At 45.2% G+C, this 20,000-nt stretch overlaps 1 protein-coding gene across 10 annotated transcripts in view; it reads left to right on the forward strand.

Moving 5' to 3' along the window:
- The window catches only part of lama2 (laminin, alpha 2), a 153,165-nt gene that overhangs the window by 85,960 nt on the left and 47,205 nt on the right, over nucleotides 1-20,000 (forward strand). For all 10 annotated transcript variants that reach the window (XR_007194299.1, XM_048250074.1, XM_048250077.1 and 7 more), the window contains 8 exons: nucleotides 396-532; nucleotides 1,448-1,684; nucleotides 4,114-4,257; nucleotides 6,328-6,504; nucleotides 7,216-7,401; nucleotides 7,670-7,788; nucleotides 8,325-8,442; nucleotides 16,064-16,198. Coding sequence is in view for 9 of the 10 variants with exons in the window: in XM_048250074.1 (XP_048106031.1) it covers nucleotides 396-532; nucleotides 1,448-1,684; nucleotides 4,114-4,257; nucleotides 6,328-6,504; nucleotides 7,216-7,401; nucleotides 7,670-7,788; nucleotides 8,325-8,442; nucleotides 16,064-16,198 (1,253 nt within the window). In the remaining variant the exon portion in view is untranslated. The remainder of the gene's footprint in view (nucleotides 1-395; nucleotides 533-1,447; nucleotides 1,685-4,113; nucleotides 4,258-6,327; nucleotides 6,505-7,215; nucleotides 7,402-7,669; nucleotides 7,789-8,324; nucleotides 8,443-16,063; nucleotides 16,199-20,000) is intronic.

Raw genomic sequence — 20,000 nt, forward strand, 5'->3', positions numbered from 1 at the left:
ACACACACACACACACACACACATGCTCACTTACCAGCATACTGTATGATCTTACAGTAACTCATACATACATACCACACACTCACACCATGTATCATTCACACAGCCAACAGGTGGTCATTTTTCTTTCTCACTGTAAGCTCACGAACACAGTGAAAACGATGTCTTTGTTCCTTTAAACACTTCTGACTATTCATGCTACAGGATTGTTTAGTACTATAGTATTGCATATAGCTAGTGCACATTGTGCAAAATGAAAAATGAATTGCTTTGAGCCAAACCTATAGTTACATTTGAGTTCAGCAGAGACCCCTGTGAAGGTGTAAGTCTGTTTAGTGTTAGCTGGGTTCCATGTGACCTAAGTGTACCCCCCCCCCCCCCACCCCCTCCTGCAGCATGCGAGTGTTCCCATGTGGGAAATAACTGTGATGCCAACACGGGCCAGTGTATCTGCCCCCCCAACACTGTGGGCGAGAGGTGCGACAAGTGCGCCCCCAACCACTGGGGTCACGACATCCAGACCGGCTGTAAGGTATGGAGGGAGGCCTGCCTCTTTCACACGCCTCTCAGTGCAATCGCTTGGCACTGCCTGTACACAATAGGGCTCTATAGAGCAATATCAATAGCAATATTTCTTGTCCCTCAGTCATTTTAATTTTTTTTGGTGCGTAGCACAGTATGCAATGTTTATAATATTTAGACAAATTATGTTGATCAGTTCATGTGAATTGAAGTATGAAAGGTAAAATTGTCTTTAAAAAAAAACTATCGGTAACACTTTACGGTAAGGGTACATGAATCATCATGAATTTATGCATGAATTAATTCATGATTTATGTATTACTTCATTCCTTAATATCTCATGAATAATCAGGAATTGACATGAGTTCATAGTTTGTCATTTGTGACCTCATACATGAACAACACATCAACTAAAGCATTAAATATGGTGGGCACATCATTATAATTTATGATTTATTAAGAATGAATGATGATTTCTTATTCTGCCAAGAATGTGGTCATCACTACTCAAATTCCAATTTGATCACAACTTGTGCAGTTCTCTAAGCACATGCCATTGTTCACACTTTAGTTGAGTGGCCACAAACATGATGAAATCATGAGTAATTAACCATTAATGTAATCATGATGATCATGCTTAAGAAATCATAAATCAGAATGATGTACCCACCTTAACTTATGCTTAAGTTGATGTGTTGTTCATGCATGAGGTCATAAATGAGAGACTTTGAACTCATGTCAATTCCTGATGATTCTTAAGATATAAAGGAATGAAGTAATGCATAAATCATTAATTAATTCATGCATGAATTCATGATAATTCATGTACACTTACCGTAAAGTGTTACCTAACTATCTGTGTCTGTTTAAATTGTGTGTGTGTGTGTGTGTGTGTGTGCCCGTGTGTGTTCTGTGAAACCACTAGGCGTGCGTGTGCAACGTGGTGGGCTCCATGAGCCAGCAGTGCAACATCAACACGGGCTGCTGCCAGTGCCGCGACCAGTTCACCGGCATCAAGTGCAACGAGTGCAAACCGGGTCACCGCGACTTCCCACAATGCATCGCCTGCGAGTGCGACCCGGCCGGCTCCTCGGCCGACACCTGCGACGCCGAGCACGGCGCGTGCGCCTGCGCTGACCGCACGGGACAATGCTCCTGCAAGGTAACGTCCACCCCCCATTGTCCACCCACACGTTCTTAGGCCCCACTATAATTATCACCCAGAAGCCACCGCTGGGGGAAACCTTTCAGAGACTGCAGTCTGGAAAGATTCATTCATTTCCCATTGTGCCGGCTGCATGACATCGGTCATTTATAATGTCTGAACATTTGAAGAGCGGTTATTACTGCGGAGTGGGGCTGGCGATATGTATGGGAGGACTAAGCCAATGGACTGGCCCAGGGTGACAGGTAATTGACATGTAGCTGAGCTGGAGCATGGACAGCACTGTATTTTTGGGGCTTTTATTGCAATTACTCATAAATGTCACGCTAGAGTGAGCCATGAGAGATCGGTGGAGAAACATTAAGGCTCAGCAGGAGAGGTATGCAATATGCATGGTGTGTGTGTGTGTGTGTGTGTGTGTGTGTGTGTGTGTGTGTGTGTGTGTGTGTGTGTGTGTGTGTGTGTGTGTGTGTGTGCGTGTGTGTGTGTGTGTATGAAAGAGAGAGAAAGAGAGAGAGCTAAAGAGAAAGGAGGGTGTGCGTGTGTGTGTCTATGCGTATGGGTGTGTGTGTGTGTCTGTGCGTATGGGTGTGTGTGTGTGTGTGTGTGTGTGTGTGTGTGTGTGTGTGTGGGTGGGTGGTTGGGTGTGTGTGTGTGTGTGTGGCACCACAAAATCAGGTGCTGGTGTGCCAATGCATGGTATCTGTTGGGAGATGGAGGGATAGAAAGGAGGAGTGTGACGAAGGAGGGATGATAAATGAAAGAGATCCTCACCGCCCAGCAGCATGGTGAGAAACACGGAGAGATGTCTCGCATCACCATGGCGACGGACGCTGAAACAAATTTTGCTGTCAATATCTGAACAAATTTTGCTGTCAATATCTGAAATTCAAGCCACAGAAACTATGAAATTCACTCAACAACTGAGCAAGAATGCCCATCCTGTGACAGGCTGACAATTAATGAAAGTATACAAGATGACAAGATATCAGAGGACATCCAAATACTTCACTGTCACAGCTTTATGTCAGATGTGGCTGTTTTGTCAGATATTGAACATTTTTGTGTAACAGCGGGCATTGGGATGGAACTTGCCGGAAGGCAAGCGTGTTTCTTTTGTCCTTTGGTGTCCTCCGAAATCTCTGTCATTCCACACATCCGATCTGTCAGAGAGGTCACACACTGTGACTAGCTGACTGCTGACGTTACACTGGAGAGGAGGTGTCCTTGTAGAGCGACTGTGTTGAAGTGTACTTCATTAGTTACTCCATACAACAATGGAAGCTTCTAGATTTGTTCATTGGTTTCGTGGAAGATGTGTATAGATGAAGAGATGTGTTCAGAGAAATGTTGAGTGTTTGGTTTTTTATGGCTATTGATTTTAGCTGGGATGCCAAGACTCAAAATAAATTATTTACTCACACACACACACACACACACACACACACACACGTGAGGTTGCAACACATTCCTGTCTTGTACACATTAGTCACATAGACCACACATACTGTATCTCTTAGAGGCGAAATTCCCAGTAGTTTTAGCCTCTAAGGCATTCACTGTGTCTGAGAACAACAGCATCTCTTAGTGAACTACGCTGCTACTCTGAAGGAAAACTAAGAACTGAAATGACCATCTCATTATAGTCTACCTGGAGGCCATTACACCTGGATGGTGCCCAAAGGGGACAGGCAACTTTGTTCTCATTTCCCCTCTCTCTCTGTATTATCTGCCGCTTTCTCTCTCTCTCTCTCTCTCTCTCTCTCTCTCTCTCTCTCTCTCTCTCTCTCTCTCTCTCTCTCTCTCTCCTTCTCTCTGTATCTATCTGTCTGTTTTTAGTGTTTAGTTTATTTGTATTTGCACCCTTTGTTATCTGACTGACTTTCTCTCTGACCCCCACCCCTCTGCCTTGTTCTCTCTCGCTTCTCTTCCTCTCCCCACCCTCCTCTCCTGTCCTCCCCTTCTTGTCCTTCTCCTTCTCCCCTTTTCCTTCTCCTCTCTCCTCTCCTCCCCTTCTCCTCCTTCTGTCCCTCTCCTCTCTTCCTCTCCTCTCCTCTCCTGCTCTCCTCCCCTTCTCCACTCCTTCTGTCCCTCTCCTCTCTTCCTCTCCTCTCCTGCTCTCCTCCCCTTCTCCTCTCCTCTCCTCTCTTCCCATTCTCCTCTCCACTCCTCCTGTCCCTCTCCTCTCTTCCTCTCCTCTCCTCTCCTCCTCTCCTCCCCTTCTCCTCTCCTCTCCACCTCTCCCCTCTTCTCCTCTCCTCCCCTTCTCCTCTCCTCTTCTCCCCTCTTCTCCTCTTCTCCCCTCTTCTCCTCTCCTCTCTTCCCATTCTCCTCTCCACTCCTCCTGTCCCTCTCCTCTCTTCCTCTCCTCTCCTCTCCTCCTCTCCCCTCCTCTCCTCTTCTCTCCTCCTCTCCTCTCTCCGCAGGCTAACGTTGAGGGGCTGAACTGTGATCAGTGTCGGGCAGGCACCTTTGGGCTGAGCCTCAGTAACCCACTGGGCTGCAGTCAGTGCTACTGCTTTGGCTTGAGCAGCAGCTGTGCTGAAGCACAAGGGCTTATCCGCATGTGGGTAAGTCAGACACGCACGCAAACACACACACACACACACTCATAGAAAATGCACACAGATGATATTTACACATACATACAAGCATGCATGCACACACATACACACAAAAAATGACATTTCCACAAACACATACTGTTTATGCACAGACACACATGCACACACACACGCACACACACACACACACACACACACACACACGAGATGCACATGTTCTCACTTGCACACACAATATGGTCCTCCTACACAGAGGTCTGACAATTCATTTTGGGCAGGTCATGTGTCATATTCACACCAAATACACCCTCATACACCCACCCTCACACTCACTCACTCATTGGTGAATACTCCATTGGTAATACATTGGTGAATCCTTACTCTATTTCATTAATGCACACACAGATGCTCACACACACCTTAGTGAACTACGCTTTTCTTACTAAAGCAGCCCTCATGCGTACACAGTTTTGCATCTGCGAATGCAACCAGTGGTGGGCCCGAGTTGTCATTTCTCCTGAGTTCACTTCTCTCCACTCCTCTCATGGCTGACCAAGAGATGAGGTGTGGAGAGATAGATAGATAGATAGATAGATAGATAGATAGATAGATAGATAGATAGATAGATACTTTATTGATCCCCAGGGGAAATGGAGAGGATGGAGGGGCTGGCTATGCGCCTCACCCTGTCACTCTTTCTAACCAGCACACAATCTAACCTCTGCTGAGGGAATATTGTCAATAATTAATTGATAAAGAATATCTCAGAAAATAAACAGTGGGGAAAAAAACAGCAATCCCAGTGCCCGTGCGCTTTGTTTGAGTGGTATATTGTGACCAAGTCATTCAGGCCTGGGGATCAGGATCATCATCTCTGCTGGCTCCTGTTTCCACGGCAACCATGCAAACATTAATAAAGCACGCGGGCCCGGCCCTCTTTTATTTCCTGTTTTATTTTCCCAGTAAATGAAGGAGCACGTTAATATCCCATGTCAGGGTGGGGGCAGAGTGCAGAAGCTCTCAAACCACATTGGTTTTTTTTTTGTATTATTATTATTTCTGTCTCTGTTTATTTTTTTGGTGGGCCATGCCTATTGATGGTTTTTAATAAGCTCTTCCTGCCGAGGCGAGCATCCCTGGTCGTCCCGGTAACAACCGTGCTTCTATGAAGAGGAGGCGGAGCGCGGAGTGGACCCCACTGAAGGACACTCTCGTCCACATGCGAACCGACAAACACATTCAAGGAGAAGTGGGCTCGCTAGCGCACTTGAAGTTTGTTTACAGGAGAAGGGAAAAAGGGAGCAAGAAGAAAAAAAAGAGAGAGAGAGAGAGGGAGGGGGGGGAGAGGGAGAGAGGGGAGACAAGTGAGTTTAAAATTCTTAACTTCGTTTATTGGAATGGGGAGAGATTTTCTCTGAGCCAGTGAGTCGTGAGATTGCGTGGAGGGGTGTGAGGCCTTGCGCTCTGCCCGCCTGGAATCCTTATACAAAACACACACACACACACACACACCCTTGTGCACTCCTTTTTTCCACAAATGTTTACACACGCCAGCACACACTTGGGGGGATTCAAACACCCGCACTCTGTGAAGGAGTCTTTTACTCACACTTAAAGGCACTTCATCTATCTATCATTTGCATTTCCTTCTCCTCTCCGCACACTACACTGCAAAAAGGCCCCCTTAAAAGAAGGTGGGAGAAATGAGTGTGAAATTATATATGGCCCCATCAGGCATGCATTGACTGAGGGAGGCTGTTTATTTATGTGAGTGTCAGTACATCAGTACATCTCTCACAGAGTTCATAGCTCTTCTCAACACCACCCACATACATGCACACACATACTGTATACACAAACACACACATACACGCACAGACAGACACACAGACACACACACACTTTCACACACACACACACACACACTCTCAAATGCATACACACACATTTTACTTCTTTATTTGTGTCCATAATTCAGAATAGATATTACATAAAGACACAAATTTGACAGGTGCAATAATTGCACATGCACACACACATACACTGTGAACTCTGACCACTTTCTCTGACCCAAAGCTGACCCTGATGCCAGAGCAGACCGTGCTGCCACTTGTGGATAAGTCCAACCAGCAGGACACCACCCATGGCGTGTCCTTCCAGCACCCCGAGATCCTCGCCAACGCCGACCTGGTCACCCAGAGGCTGAGCGAGCCCTACTACTGGAGACTGCCTAAGCAGTTCCAGGGCTCTATGGTCAGTATAAGTATTAAGTATATATACTCTTTTGATCCCGTGAGGGAAATTTGATCTCTGCATTTATCCCAATCTGTGAATTAGTGAAACACACTCAGCACACAGTGAACACTGTCTCAGTGAGCACTTCAGCCATTCCTACTGGTCGGGGTTCAAATCAGCAACCCTCCGGTTACGTCCTAAGCGCTAACCAATAGGCCACAGCTGCCCACATGTAGTATGTATGTATGTATGTATGTATGTTTTTTTTACCACTTTCAAATACAGTATAGCTGAAATTGTAACATCCAAGCCGATAAAATAACAGCATTTAAGGTGAGAATTTATTCAACTGTATCATAGCAACCAGTAGGCCACGGCTGCCCGCTAGTGTGGTCATTTCTTTACATTTACATTTAGCAGACGCTTTTACCCAAATCGACTTACACATGTCAATTATATTACAAGGGCCATTCTCCCCAGAACAAATTAAGTGCCTTGCTTAATGGCACAATGGTGGAAGCTGGGAATTGAACCTAAATAAAAACTTTAAAAATCAAACGACAATAAATCTAATTTATTGATTTCACTCATTCACTAAATTATGCATAACGAGCTGTGAAAAAAATCTAAGTGGCAAACTACAGTTGCATATTGAGTTTTTTTTTGTATTATTAGTCGGTTTTGTTAACGTGTAAATATAGAGCTCAGCGTCTCTCTGTCCTCACACAGATCACAGCCTACGGTGGGAAGCTGAAGTACGCCATCTACTTCGAGGCGCGCGACGAAACGGGCAGCACTTCCTACGAGCCGCAGGTGCTCATCCAGGGCGGGCCCAACAGGGACAAGGTGATGGTCCGCCACCTACCGGGCCTCCAGATTGGCCAGCTGACCCGTCACGAGATTGACATGACAGAGGTGAGTGTAAATGCACCCCCACCCCCCCTCTCACCCCTTCCCGCTTCCCGACCATGTACTTCCTGTCCAGCGGAGCGTGCCAGCACATCAAAGCCCAGCGACTCGAGGCCCTGTCTGCCCACCACGAGGCCGACCCAATCAATGCTGAGGTCACACGGGTAGCCCTGGAGTGCCTCTGCAGCGGCGGCAGTGGTGTGAGAGTTTATTGGACACCGCCGAGTAATGTGGCGTCGGCTTTTCTTTTTTTTCTTCTTTTTTGGTCTCTTAGCATGAGTGGAAGCATGCGGACAACAGGCCGATGACCCGTGAGGACTTCATGGACGTGCTGTTTTACGTGGACTACGTCCTCATCAAGGCCTCCCACGGCAACATGATGCGACACAGCAGGTAAGCCAGGCATGAAGGCCAGAGGTGGACCGTGTTTCGTCGCTGGGCTAACCACTGGTGGTAACCGTGGGGACAGAGAGTGTTTTGAAAGTGATAGTTTCTCTCGTTTAACAACATGTAGTTCAGTGACGATTTGGGGAAATTCAGGTGTCTTTAGCAGAAACATTATTAGAAAAATTGATTGCTTGTTATTGATATAGCAATATTGCCAGCAAGAATTGAGTCCCACAAGCACAAGTTGTTACAGACATTAGGCATATTTTTCACCCTTGCTCTGTTTCCTTTTTTCAAAAGCAATCGATATTGGCATATCAAGAACAATCAGATTCTGTTTTGTTGTTGACATCTGATGAAGACATGATCTTGTTTAGTCTAGTTCAACTACATCTGTATGTGTACCAAATGTGACAACGTGTTGGAGGATTCCTGCTCTCCTCGGTGTGTGAATCATTACTCTCCATCTCTTTCTCCCTATCCCTCTCTCCCCTTATCTTTCTGTCTCTCTCTCTCTCTTTTTCCTCTCTTCCTCGTCCCAGGATCTCGGAGATCTCTATGGAGGTGGCCGAGCAGGGCAGACCGTCCCCCTTGAGCCCCCGCGCCCATCAGATCGAGAAGTGCGACTGTCCCCCCGGTTACTCAGGCCTGTCCTGTGAGGTAACACCATCCAAAACACCAACACCACCCCACACACTCCACACTTCCCCTCACACTCCCTCCATCTCCGACACCTGCCACCTCTCACTCTGGCCATTCATCAATCTGTCTCCCCACAGCCCCCCACTGTCCTGTCCAGGCCCACTCCAAGCACCTTTTAGAGCCGCGGTTTAGAACTCTCCTCCTCTCCCCTATCACTTTCTATTTACTTCAGTTCCACGTTATCAGCCACAGAGACAGACACTGTCACCTCCAATAACCTAAAAAGCAAGACGGAGTAAAGACTAGCATACCATTCCATGCCATTCAGCTAGTAGTATTGCCTCTGCCAAGGAGGTTATGTTTTTGGTGCAGTTTTTCTGTCAAAACTGTTAGACTCAATAAACACTACATTTATATATAACTTTAACCTTTATTCCAGTTCAGTACAGAGCAACTCCGTAGCTACCATTTCACCTGCGACTGGTCCAACTAACTCATATCCCACAAAACACACAGCGCATCCGCTCCCCGGGTCAAAGGTCAAACATAAGGAGGGAAAATATAAGTTAACAATCTCCCTATCCTTTTTATGTGAAATAATAAAACAATGTAAAAGTAATACCTGTCAAGATTTCAAATAAACATACAGTCATCCAATGACTATAAAACAAAAAAAAGACATCCTGATACATTCAGAGTAAGTTTGACAAAATATGAACATATTAACGCAAACAAAGTTTTCACCACAGATTCCACAGTCCTTTACTTAGAGCTTTCAAAAGCACCAGAGCCGATGCTCCCTTTTTGGTGAGACAGTCAGCGAGTTGGCCTTTTGTGTCAGACCAGAGCATCTCTTTGATTTTCTTGCTTTGTATAAGCTCCTTAGTTGACTTAAGGGCATCGAACAGAGATCGATTGTCAGTCACACAGACCAGTGAAGGAGCATTCAGTTCAGCATTACCAGTGGTGAGCTCAGACATAAGAGTTGCAAGAAAAATAGCATTGTCTATACCATCTGACATAGCAAGTGTTTCTCCTGCAAGAGTGCTTCGTACAACACGTCTAATTCTCTTGGATTGCCAACAGAGAGGAGAAAACTTCCCTCTTTCTCCCATAAGAACTATCAATGTCCCCCCCTGTGTACCACCATCTGGAAGATTACCAAGAGAAGCATCACTGAAAACAACCAGGTTGAGAACATCATTGTCTCCTAAATGCTGAAACTTGAGGGTCACCCTTTCTGACTTCAGCTTACGGATGATTTTATTTACCTCATGCATAGACTGCACCGTAGCATTTTTGATATTAGATGCTAAACTACATGAGTCAAACAGAACATCTGGTCTGGTCTGCTTGGCAACCCATAGGATCTGTCCTAGTTTTGACCTAAGCTGCTCTTTCTCAGTGTCATTAAGGGGGGCATCCCTCAGTATAGCACGTGTTGGTTGCATGTGAAGAGGTTGTAAATTCTCAATGTAACTGTGCTGATGTACCTGAACTACACCATTAACAGTAGCAAAATCCATCCCTACATAGCAGAAATGCTCATGCTCCTCACGCCCTACATGGAATGCAGACTTCAGTAGGGGAATCACATTTGTTGAAAAATCTTGCGAGCCTGCCCAAAGAAAATCATCTACATGGCATGCAAGTACTCCAGTAACCTTAAACTGCTTGTCTAACCAAAAAAAGACGGCTGGATCCACCTGCGACATTTTACCACCTGTGCCCAGCATGATTTCTTTGACTTTGTTATACCAGTATAGAGATGCATCAGCAAGACCATATACACATTTCTTTAGTTTCCATATCACATTTTCACTGCCTGCCTCAGGAGGGGGCCGGATATAAATATCCCTGGAGAGCTCCATGCCCTGCAAGAATGCAGATTTGATGTCCATAGAATGAACTTGCCACTGGTTTTGACAGATTACTGATAACAATAGCCTAAGAGATTCTGAGGCACAAGTTGGAGAATCTTTCTGTAACTCTTGCATATTAAGCTCTTCAAAACCCCTGGCTACTAGTCGTGCTTTAGGCACAATACCCTTGGGAGTTTCCTTGAGACTACAGACCCATCTGGTGGAGACACATTTTTGGCCTGCATTTTCAACCTCCTCAAACACATCATTATTGTGCCAATTCTTAATTTCTTCTTGTTTTGCTACATCAAATGAAATGTCTTTTGTTATGAGTACATCAGCCTCCCTGTCTTCTGACTCAATGTTAAGACTATCAACATGTGACATATCAACTGACTCCTTTTGTCCCTCACAGCCATTAGGTTCAAGATGCTGTAGGTTATACCCAGTTTTGTTCTTTCCTGTGACTTTTCCTGCTCTGCCTAAAACTCTGGCTGTATGTTGAATGCCATCATCTCTACTCACAAATGTTACAGTCTGACCTGTTCTTAACTTTACACCTGCAAAAGGGGCAGGGTTACCACAGGCCCTGTGTTCTGTGTCAGTTTGTGTCACATTAGTTTGTGTCATGGGTGGGTGCAACACTTCTCCTGTATTCACATCCATGTCACTGATGTTCTCCTGTTCATCGTCAGTATCCTGATCACTATCTGAGCTGTCTACTGCAGTGTTTGTCATGCCTTCCTCACTTTCTGCTTTTCTGTTAGCATCATCTTGTGCAATCTGCTTGTCCTGCTCCTGTGTGTTCACCTTACAAAGCCTAGAGTGATGCACTCGAACAAGAATACCACCATGTCTTACAAATACAACAGCTCCATCCTGACCAATAACCACCCCTGGTCCCTTCCACTCAGTGCAGTCTGCTCGTTTGTAATATACTCTGTCCCCTGTCACATATTTGTCATCTGTAGTAGTGTTAATTTCGTCAGACTAGACGAGAGGAAATATGTTCGTCAACAACCTTTTTTTTCATGACTAAGACGAGACGATGACGAGACGGCAGTAATGTCCTGAAACACTGACTAAGGCTATCTTAAGATGCATTATTGTTGACGAAAAAAGACGAGACTAAAATGTTTTGCATGAAATAAAAACTAAGAAAAATCTCTTCATTTTCGTCTACAAAATGAGAAGACAAAATATCTAGCTGTTACTTTTCAAAATATTCGAATGAGTTCATACGCAAATAACAGCTTTCCTGTAGGCTAGTTCACGTGCTGTTGCTGCAACCCTGTGGCTGCAAACCTAAACTACATGGAACAAGAACACTGGAGATTTATGCCAGAGTTAGCAAGCTAACTACCTAAGCTTTATGCCACAATGCTACATACCCAGAAGTTGAAGCTTCTCTCATACAAATCAACATCCCCCAGAATGTCCAAACGAAAATGTTCATCATGTAATGTCAACTATTTAACTAGTTAGACTGATGATGCAAAGTTTGCTAGCAAGTAAGCTAATATGGAAAGTTAAGCTAGCAAGTTAGCTATGGCTAAGATGGAGAGTCTGTTTGGGGAATGTGTTGTGTTTGGTATATCGCCATCTAGCTTAGGAGGAGTAAAACATTAATACTTTGGCCTATGACAGTGTTTCTCAAACTTTTTCAGTTTCAGGACAACTTAACTAACCCTAGCTAAAAAAAAAAGAAGATTAGACCTACTTCAACAGTAGCCTATAATTAGTCTACACAATAGGCCTACTCACTGAACCACCTTGCTTATTGTCTTTGCACTTTGCTTATTGTGTGGATTCATACTGTATGATTTAAACTGACATATCTTACATAGACAGTGTTGCAGAACTGTTTTTACATACAAGTTGGTTCAATATTGCAAACAACTCATATAGGCTATATTATATTTTACCACATCTGCTCGTGGACTACTTGCGATAGCTTGCGGACCACCAGTGATCCCCGGACCACACTTTGAGAAACACTGGTCTACGAATATGACAGTGGTCCAGTCAAATCTTTACTGTCTATGGTCAAATCCCAGCCGAGCTATAACTGTAGCTCGACTTACCTGTGCATGTAAACATACTGACTGACAAAAAATCAGAATGAGTAATTATAACAGACGAGTAGCCCTGTGGACACACAATATTGTTGGAAAATTGAGGTGTGTGAAACACTATTTGACTCAAATGGTAATCAGAAATAATTTGTTATAAAAAACAGACTAAAATGTGTTGACTAAAACTGACCAAGACTAAGATACCTTTAGTTTTCTTTTGACTAAAACTAGACTAAAATGATGAGACTTTCAGTCGACTAAAACTTGACTAACAAAAATGATATTTGAATGACTAAATATGACAAAGACTAAAAAGGACATTTCGTCACAAGACTAAGACTAAGACTAAATTAAAAATAGGTGACAAAATTAACACTAATCTGTTAGAAGTGCCCTCCTAATTCTCTCTGAGCATTCGGCTTCAGTGAATGCTTTCCTGGAAGCATGCAAAGCTGATATGTGTTCTCCTACCCTAGCACTTACAGTGGTACCCTCTAAGGCAGGTAGCTTATCAACTAATACAGAGGGGAGGTTAGGATTCTGTCCAAATACTAGTTGATTGTGGGCTATAACCATGAACACTAAGCATACTGTTCTTGGCCATAAGGGCCCAGTCAAGAGCTGTGTGCCAGTCACATCCATTTTCCCGTTTCACTTTTTGGATGATTTCGGTGAGTGTCTGATTGTGCCTCTCCAGAAGGCCGTTGCTCCAGGGACTGTATCCTGCTGTTGTTCTTGTCTCAATGTTGAAGTTTTCTGCCATGTCTCTGATTTCTTCATTATTGAATTCTCCACCGTTGTCACTGTATAGTCTCCGTGGGGGGCCATGTACACTTATCCATGTGTGAATGAAGGAGTTGACGATTTCACAGGATTTCTTTGTTTTCACAATGTTTCCAGCACTGAAACGCGTGAAATGGTCGATGATATGGAGGTACCATACGCCTGGTTCCAACTCATGCAGGTCCACTGCTACCGTTTCATTATACTCTGAGGCCAAGGGCAAACCTGCAGCAGGCTTTGGTTTTGTCTTGCTGTACCTCTTGCATATGTCACAGTCATGTACTATTTGTTGCAAAATAGTAATACATTCTTTATCCTCATTTCCTGCACTACGAATGAGCCTTTGTAGACGATCTGCAGAAGCATGGCCAAACTGTTTGTGAAGCTTCAGGAGAACTTTGTGTTTCTCATCAGTGGACATGTTTTCTGTCACAGTAAGGACTTCATCTTCAATCTCACCTTTTTTAGGATCTTTGTCTCTAATGTCTACACAGTAGTGGCCAGAGCTAGTGAATTCAAGAGGCACAGGTTGTCTTAACATCACAGCTCGGTCGTTTTCCATGTCCAAAATGGTTCCTGCTTTCTTCAAAGATGTTTTGCTCAGCAGCAGTTGGATATCAGCTTTGACCACTTCAGCTTCAACATGACATTTTGTCTGCCCTATTTTGGCAGGCAGTTTCACTTTTCTGGTGGAATATACTAAGTTTCCATCTCCGAATCGAAATGGCCTGCAACTGGGGATTTCAGTTTGCAGCATCTTGTTCACTTGGTCTGTGCTGAGGTCTTTCACATAGTTTTCCAGCCATTTCTCCCCACATACAGTGCAGTACAAGCAGTGTCAATAATAGCTGACCCCAGGGATTCAACCAAGAAGATTTCTGAGTCAGACATGGAGGCTTTTGTAAACAGTGTGATGTTACATTCCTCAACATTTTCTTCTTCAGTTAGCTTTACATGTTCACTCTTCTTATGAGGACAATCCTTAGCCCAATGAAACGTGCTCTGACAGATGGCGCATCTTGATCTCTTACGAATTTATCCAGTGGATTGGTACCTGGTAAAGGCTGCCTCTGTTGTCCAGTCTGTAACATTGTACCGTTGTCCTCGTCCTTGCTTTCTTTGCTCTGTAAAGAACGCCCGCGTCCTGCTGGTTTACTTGTATTCCGTTTGGCGTGCCTGGCGTTTTCCTCGAAAATCCTCTGAAGTGCTGACTTCATGTCGGCGAACTTTAAGAATCGTGCACGCTGTCAGTGCAAGTTGCCTGTTTTCACATCCAGACAAGCCGTGTCCAAGAGCTTAAATGCTAACACAGCATCGGGTAACGTCATGTGGTACTTTTTCATCCGGTTATATCGTTGCTCAAAGTCAATTATATAGTCCGACATGGACAGAGAACTGTCTTTTGTAATGCTATCAAAATGGGAATACGCTTCATATGCGCGGTCTTTTTCCTCCTTTAGGAACACACTATCTAGTTTTGCTAACAACGTATTCATACCGGTATCACTGTCCAAGTCACATGCGGGTATTTCCATGGCTGTTTCCCGGGCTCTTCCTTGGAGCCCCAAAGGCGATAGCGAGTGCATGTTTCTTTTCGGCCGAGTTCTGTAACCCGGCGTCCAGGCGTTGATTTCATTTTTCCAACTTTAGGTATGGCGGGTCTCGTCAAACTTCCGGACGGAACTTTGTAACTAGCAGCCATCCTCTGCTACCAATGTTAGACTCAATAAACACTACGTTTATATATAACTTTAACCTTTATTCCAGTTCAGTACAGAGCAACTCCGTAGCTACCATTTCACCTGCGACTGGTCCAACTAACTCATATCCCACAAAACACACAGCGCATCCGCTCCCCGAGTCAAAGGTCAAACATAAGGAGGGAAAATATAAGTTAACAAAAACTACTATCCTGGGGTGTGTTTCCCAAAACCATAGTTGCTAACCTGTTAGCAACTTAATTAGTTGGTTGGCAATGGGAAATTGCATTGCAACCAACAAAGTTGCTAGCTCAGCTTTGCAATTTCCCATTGCCAACCAACTAAGTTGCTAACAGGTTAGCAACTATGGTTTCGAGAAAGCGCACCCCTGATTTCCATGGAACTTGGTGGAAAGGTGGAGCATAGGCCACAGACGAACCCCTTTACATTTTGGAGATGCTTTTGAAGATGCTTCTGCTCACAGAGCGGCTTCACAAAGGTTTAGTTTTTCCAAAAAATTAGTTTTTTAGCTTTTCACACTGGACCCTGGCAGATATCTGTGCTCTCTGAGCGCCCTTAATTGTTTGTCGTTCATTTCAGTGCCATTCAAATAAAATGTCTCACAAAGCTCATAATTGAATAATGACCATGTTTAGGTTGTTCAGACATTCACCCTTGTTAGGGTCAATGTGCCATTTTTGAAATTAGTTTTTGTTCTGACTGTTGTCAGACTAGAGCACTGCATAGGAGTGGAGTAGAGTGTCAACCCCCGATCTCCATTCTTCACAGAGAGTTGCTTGTGAACCACCTAGACAGATGGCAATTACCTCCCCAAAAAAATGCCATGCAGTTAATAAACTGTTTATTAAACGGGCGCATGCGGCGGGTTCATGGGCGAACAGATGGCACCACAAATCGACTCGATTAATTTCACCGAATGACGCACCCCCTCGTTAGGACCCGGAGGGCACTCCCCTGTTCTCTCTCTGTTTCTCCCTATCTTTCTCTCTCTTTCTCTCTCTCTCACTCTCTCTCTCTCACTTTCTGAGTCAAGGGTGCTCTCCTCTCTCCATCTCTCCTTCTTTCTCTCTTTCTGAGTGTAATGTAGGCCACTTTGATTCTTTCTCTCCCTTTCTCTCGCTCTCTCTCTCTCAATGCCTGCTGCGATGGTAACCTGGTGCCTGTGCTCTGTGCCCCTCCCCTCTCCCTCTCCACACAGGAGTGCGCTGCCGGGTTCTATCGCCTGTCTGTGCGCACCGGGGGCCCGGCGTCCAGGGCTGGCATCGGCAGCTGCATGAAGTGCCAGTGCAACGGGCACAGCGACACCTGCGACCCCGACACCTCCGTCTGCCAGGTAAGCTCCCCTGCTCAGTCACCCGCGGTGACGTCTTTGACCTCGGGAAGGGGGTCAGCTGATGGCTACATCATCACCCTCCCAAAACAGAACGAGCAGGACGGCTAATGAGACAGGTCATTTCATGTGTGTGTGTGTGTGTGTGTGTGTGTGTGTTGTTTGTGTGTGCGTGTTTGCGTGTTTGTGTGTACGTGTGTACGTGTGTGTGTGTGTGTGTGTGTGTGTGTGTGTGTGTGTGTGTGTGTGTGTTTGTGTGTGCGTGTTTGTGTGTTTGTGTGTACGTGTGTGTGTGTTTGTGTGCACGTGTGTGTGTGTTTGTGTGTGTGTGTGTGTGTGTGTGTACACATTAGCATCGTAAACATACACACTCAACCGTGTACATGTATGTACGTGTGAATTTGTGTGTGTGTGTTTGTCTTTAGAATTCATTTGCATTCCATATAATGAGTAAGCAGACACTTTCATTGAAAGCCATTTCCTCCTCTCTGAAGCCCTAATTGTTCTAACATGTGTAATCTAAACACGTGTAATCTTCACGTGTGATCCCACAGATTTGCCAATGTAATGGCTCACCACAGATGCTGATACCAGAATGCCCAGCCATATTTATTGATAGGGATCCAATTATATTATAAATCACAATAATAAAAATCACGGTGATAAAATGAGTCATGAAATTATACAACACATGGCAAAGATGTACATCACAAAAAATGCTTGTGTACATAGAGGAAAATCTTCATGCTAAAAATGCATATTCAGTGTCAGTGTAACAGAGAGAGAGAGAGAAAGAGAAGCAGCAGTTGGAGGGAAAAGGCGCCAGCATGTTGACTATCTGAGAACCCTGAGAGAGAGATGCTCCAGTCTAGACTGCTGTATCACTCACAGGCTCCAGCTGAATGCAGCTGACTTTTGGTGTCATTTCCAAGTCACTAGCAGACATCACACAGCCTTGAGCCTCACACACACACACACAGCCACACACACACACACACACACAAAGACAAGTTTTCATAAATCAGATGAATTAAGTTGACTGTGAAAGAACTGTCCTATTGAAATGCAACAGCTCCGGGCTAAAAGCCCAGTTGATGGGCGCGGCAGAGCATGGCCACCCTCTGCATACCCCATCCACCCCTCATACCCCACTCACCCCTGATACCCCATCCACCCCTCATACCCCACTCACCCCTGATACCCCTGATACCCCATCCACCCCTCATACCCCACTCACCCCTGATACCCCATCCACCCCTCATACCCCACTCACCCCACTTACCCCATCCACCCCTCATACCCCACTCACCCCTGATACCCCATCCACCCCTCATACCCCACTCACCCCTCTCACCCCACTTACTCCTTATACCCCATACCCCACTCACCCCACTTACCCCACTCACCCCACATACTCCTTATACCCCATCCACCCTTCATACCCCACTTACCCCTCTTACCCCACTCACCCCACTTACCCCTCAGAGTCTCCCTCCACAGGCTGAGCAGAGAGACACTCTGGCTCTGGCAGTCTTCCTGGCACTCTCTCTCTCCCTCTTTGATTTGCGTTTGCGCTAATAACAATATCATTTGCATTTTACGGAGCTTGCAAATTGAAAATGTTAAATGAGTATGTACGCTATCATTTAGGTAATTGAGGTACACAAGAAGTTAATGAAAGTCTCCGGCATGCCTTGGATCAGTAGACTGCAACTCGTCTCTCCTGATTACGTCTCTCTCTCTTTCTTTCTCTCTCTCTCTCTCTCTCTCTCTCTCTCTGTCTCTCTCTTTTAAAACAAGTACAAGTACAAGTACAAGGAAGTTTATTGTCACATGCATATAGTTACTGGAAGTAAGAAATGCAGTGAAATTATGTCTGGTGTCAGCCTATTTGTGCATTAATGGGGGTGCAGTAGAAGAGGGGTTTAGTAGATTAAGTGGCAAGGGCTGCATAAAAAAAGGTGGGGAGGATTGGGATTGGGTGGGGGGCACCAACAAGGAGCACCCAAGAGCAACAGGGGCAAGGAAAAACTCCCTTACCAAGGAAGAAACCTTGGGCAGATCCACGGCTCAAGGGGGCTAACCCAACTGCCAGGGTTCTTGGGTGTGTGTGTTGGGGGATGACAGGGGAGATGGGATAGTGTGCTGTGTATGTGGGGAGAGGGCAGTGTGCAATATGTGTGTTGGAGAAGCTTCCTCATGAGACAATGTGCTGTGTATTGGGGGTCAGTGTGCTGTAAGTATGTTGGGGATGTGTGTTGGAGAAGCTTCCTGATGAAATAATGTGCTGTGTATGTAGGGGGCAGGGACTTACTATTGCAAGCAGAGTACTGTATGTAATGTATGTGAGTGATGACAGTGAAGATGTGTGTGTGGGCGGGAGGGAGTGGAGCAGTGACTGTGTGTGTGTGTGTGTGTGTAGTGTGTAGGTGGGTAGGTGGGGGCAGTGTGCTGTAAGTATGTAGAGGATGTGTGTTGGAGAACATCCTGAAGACAATGTGCTGTGTATGGGGGGGCAGTGTGCAGCAAGTATGTAGAGGAGGCTTACTGTAGCAAGCAGTGTGCTGTATGTATGTGAAGTGATGACAGTGATGATGTAAGTGTGTGTGTTGGGGGTCAGGGACTTACTATTGCAAGCAGAGTACTGTATGTAATGTATGTGAGTGATGACAGTGAAGATGTGTGTGTGGGGGGAGTGGAGCAGTGACTGTGTGTGTATGTGTGTAGTGTGTGTGTGTGGGTGGGTGGGGGCAGTGTGCTGTAAGTATGTAGAGGATGTGTGTTGGAGAAAGATCCTGAAGACAATGTGCTGTGTATGTGGGGGGCAGTGTGCAGCAAGTATGTAGAGGAGTGCTGTATGTATGTGAAGTGATGACAGTGATGATGTAAGTGTGTGTGTTGGGGATGGGGGTGGGGTGGGGTGGGGGTGGGGGGGCAGAAAGGCTAGGCAATCAAGGACATGGGTAGATGGAGGAGAAATCAAAAATAAGAAATAAAAAGTGTGAAAAAGTTGGAGAAAGTCAGATATGTGTGTGTGTGTGTGTGTGTGTGTGTGTGTGTGTGTGTGTGTGTTTTGGCGTGTGATGAAATAAGAAAATAAATAAAAAGGTCTGTAGCATAGGGAGAGGGATGTAAAAGTGCTAAAAAGTCTTGTAGGTGTGTGTGTGTGTGTGTGTGTGTGTGTGTGTGTGTGTGGGGTCATGAGTGCTGAGGAGTGAATGAGTGCAAAGTCAGTATAGTGTGAGTTCAGAGTTGGGAAATGTTTGAGAGTGCTGAGGAGTGAATGTGTGCAAAGTCAGTATAGTGTGAGTTCAGAGTTCAGGATGGCCTGGGGATAAAACTTCTCCTGAGTCTCTCAGTTCTGGCTTTGTGACTACATAGGCGTCTTCTTGATTTCAGCGGTAGGAATAATCCATTGTTAGGATGAGAAGAGTCCTTCAGAATCTTTTGGGCTCTTAGGAGTACTCTTCTGGAATAGATATCTTGTAGAGCAGGGAGTTGAGTTCTTATAGTACGTTCAGCTGAGCGCACTACTCTCTGCAGAGTACTACAATCTCTAACTGTGGAGTTCCCATACCAGGTGATGATGCTACCAGTTAGAACACTCTCAACCGCTGAAGTGTAGAAGGCCTTCATGATGGATGTAGAAACTTTGAATTTCCTTAGCTGGCGAGAAGGAAGTAGAGTCGTTGTCTGGACTTCTTCAGAACATATTGAGTGTTAACAGTCCATGTTAAGTCTTCAGTAATGTGGACACCAAGGTATTTAAAACTTGTGACTCTCTCTACAGGTTGCCCGCTGATCA

The sequence above is a fragment of the Alosa alosa genome, chromosome 8 (genome assembly GCF_017589495.1).
Source record: "Alosa alosa isolate M-15738 ecotype Scorff River chromosome 8, AALO_Geno_1.1, whole genome shotgun sequence".
Lineage (NCBI taxonomy): Eukaryota > Metazoa > Chordata > Actinopteri > Clupeiformes > Clupeidae > Alosa > Alosa alosa.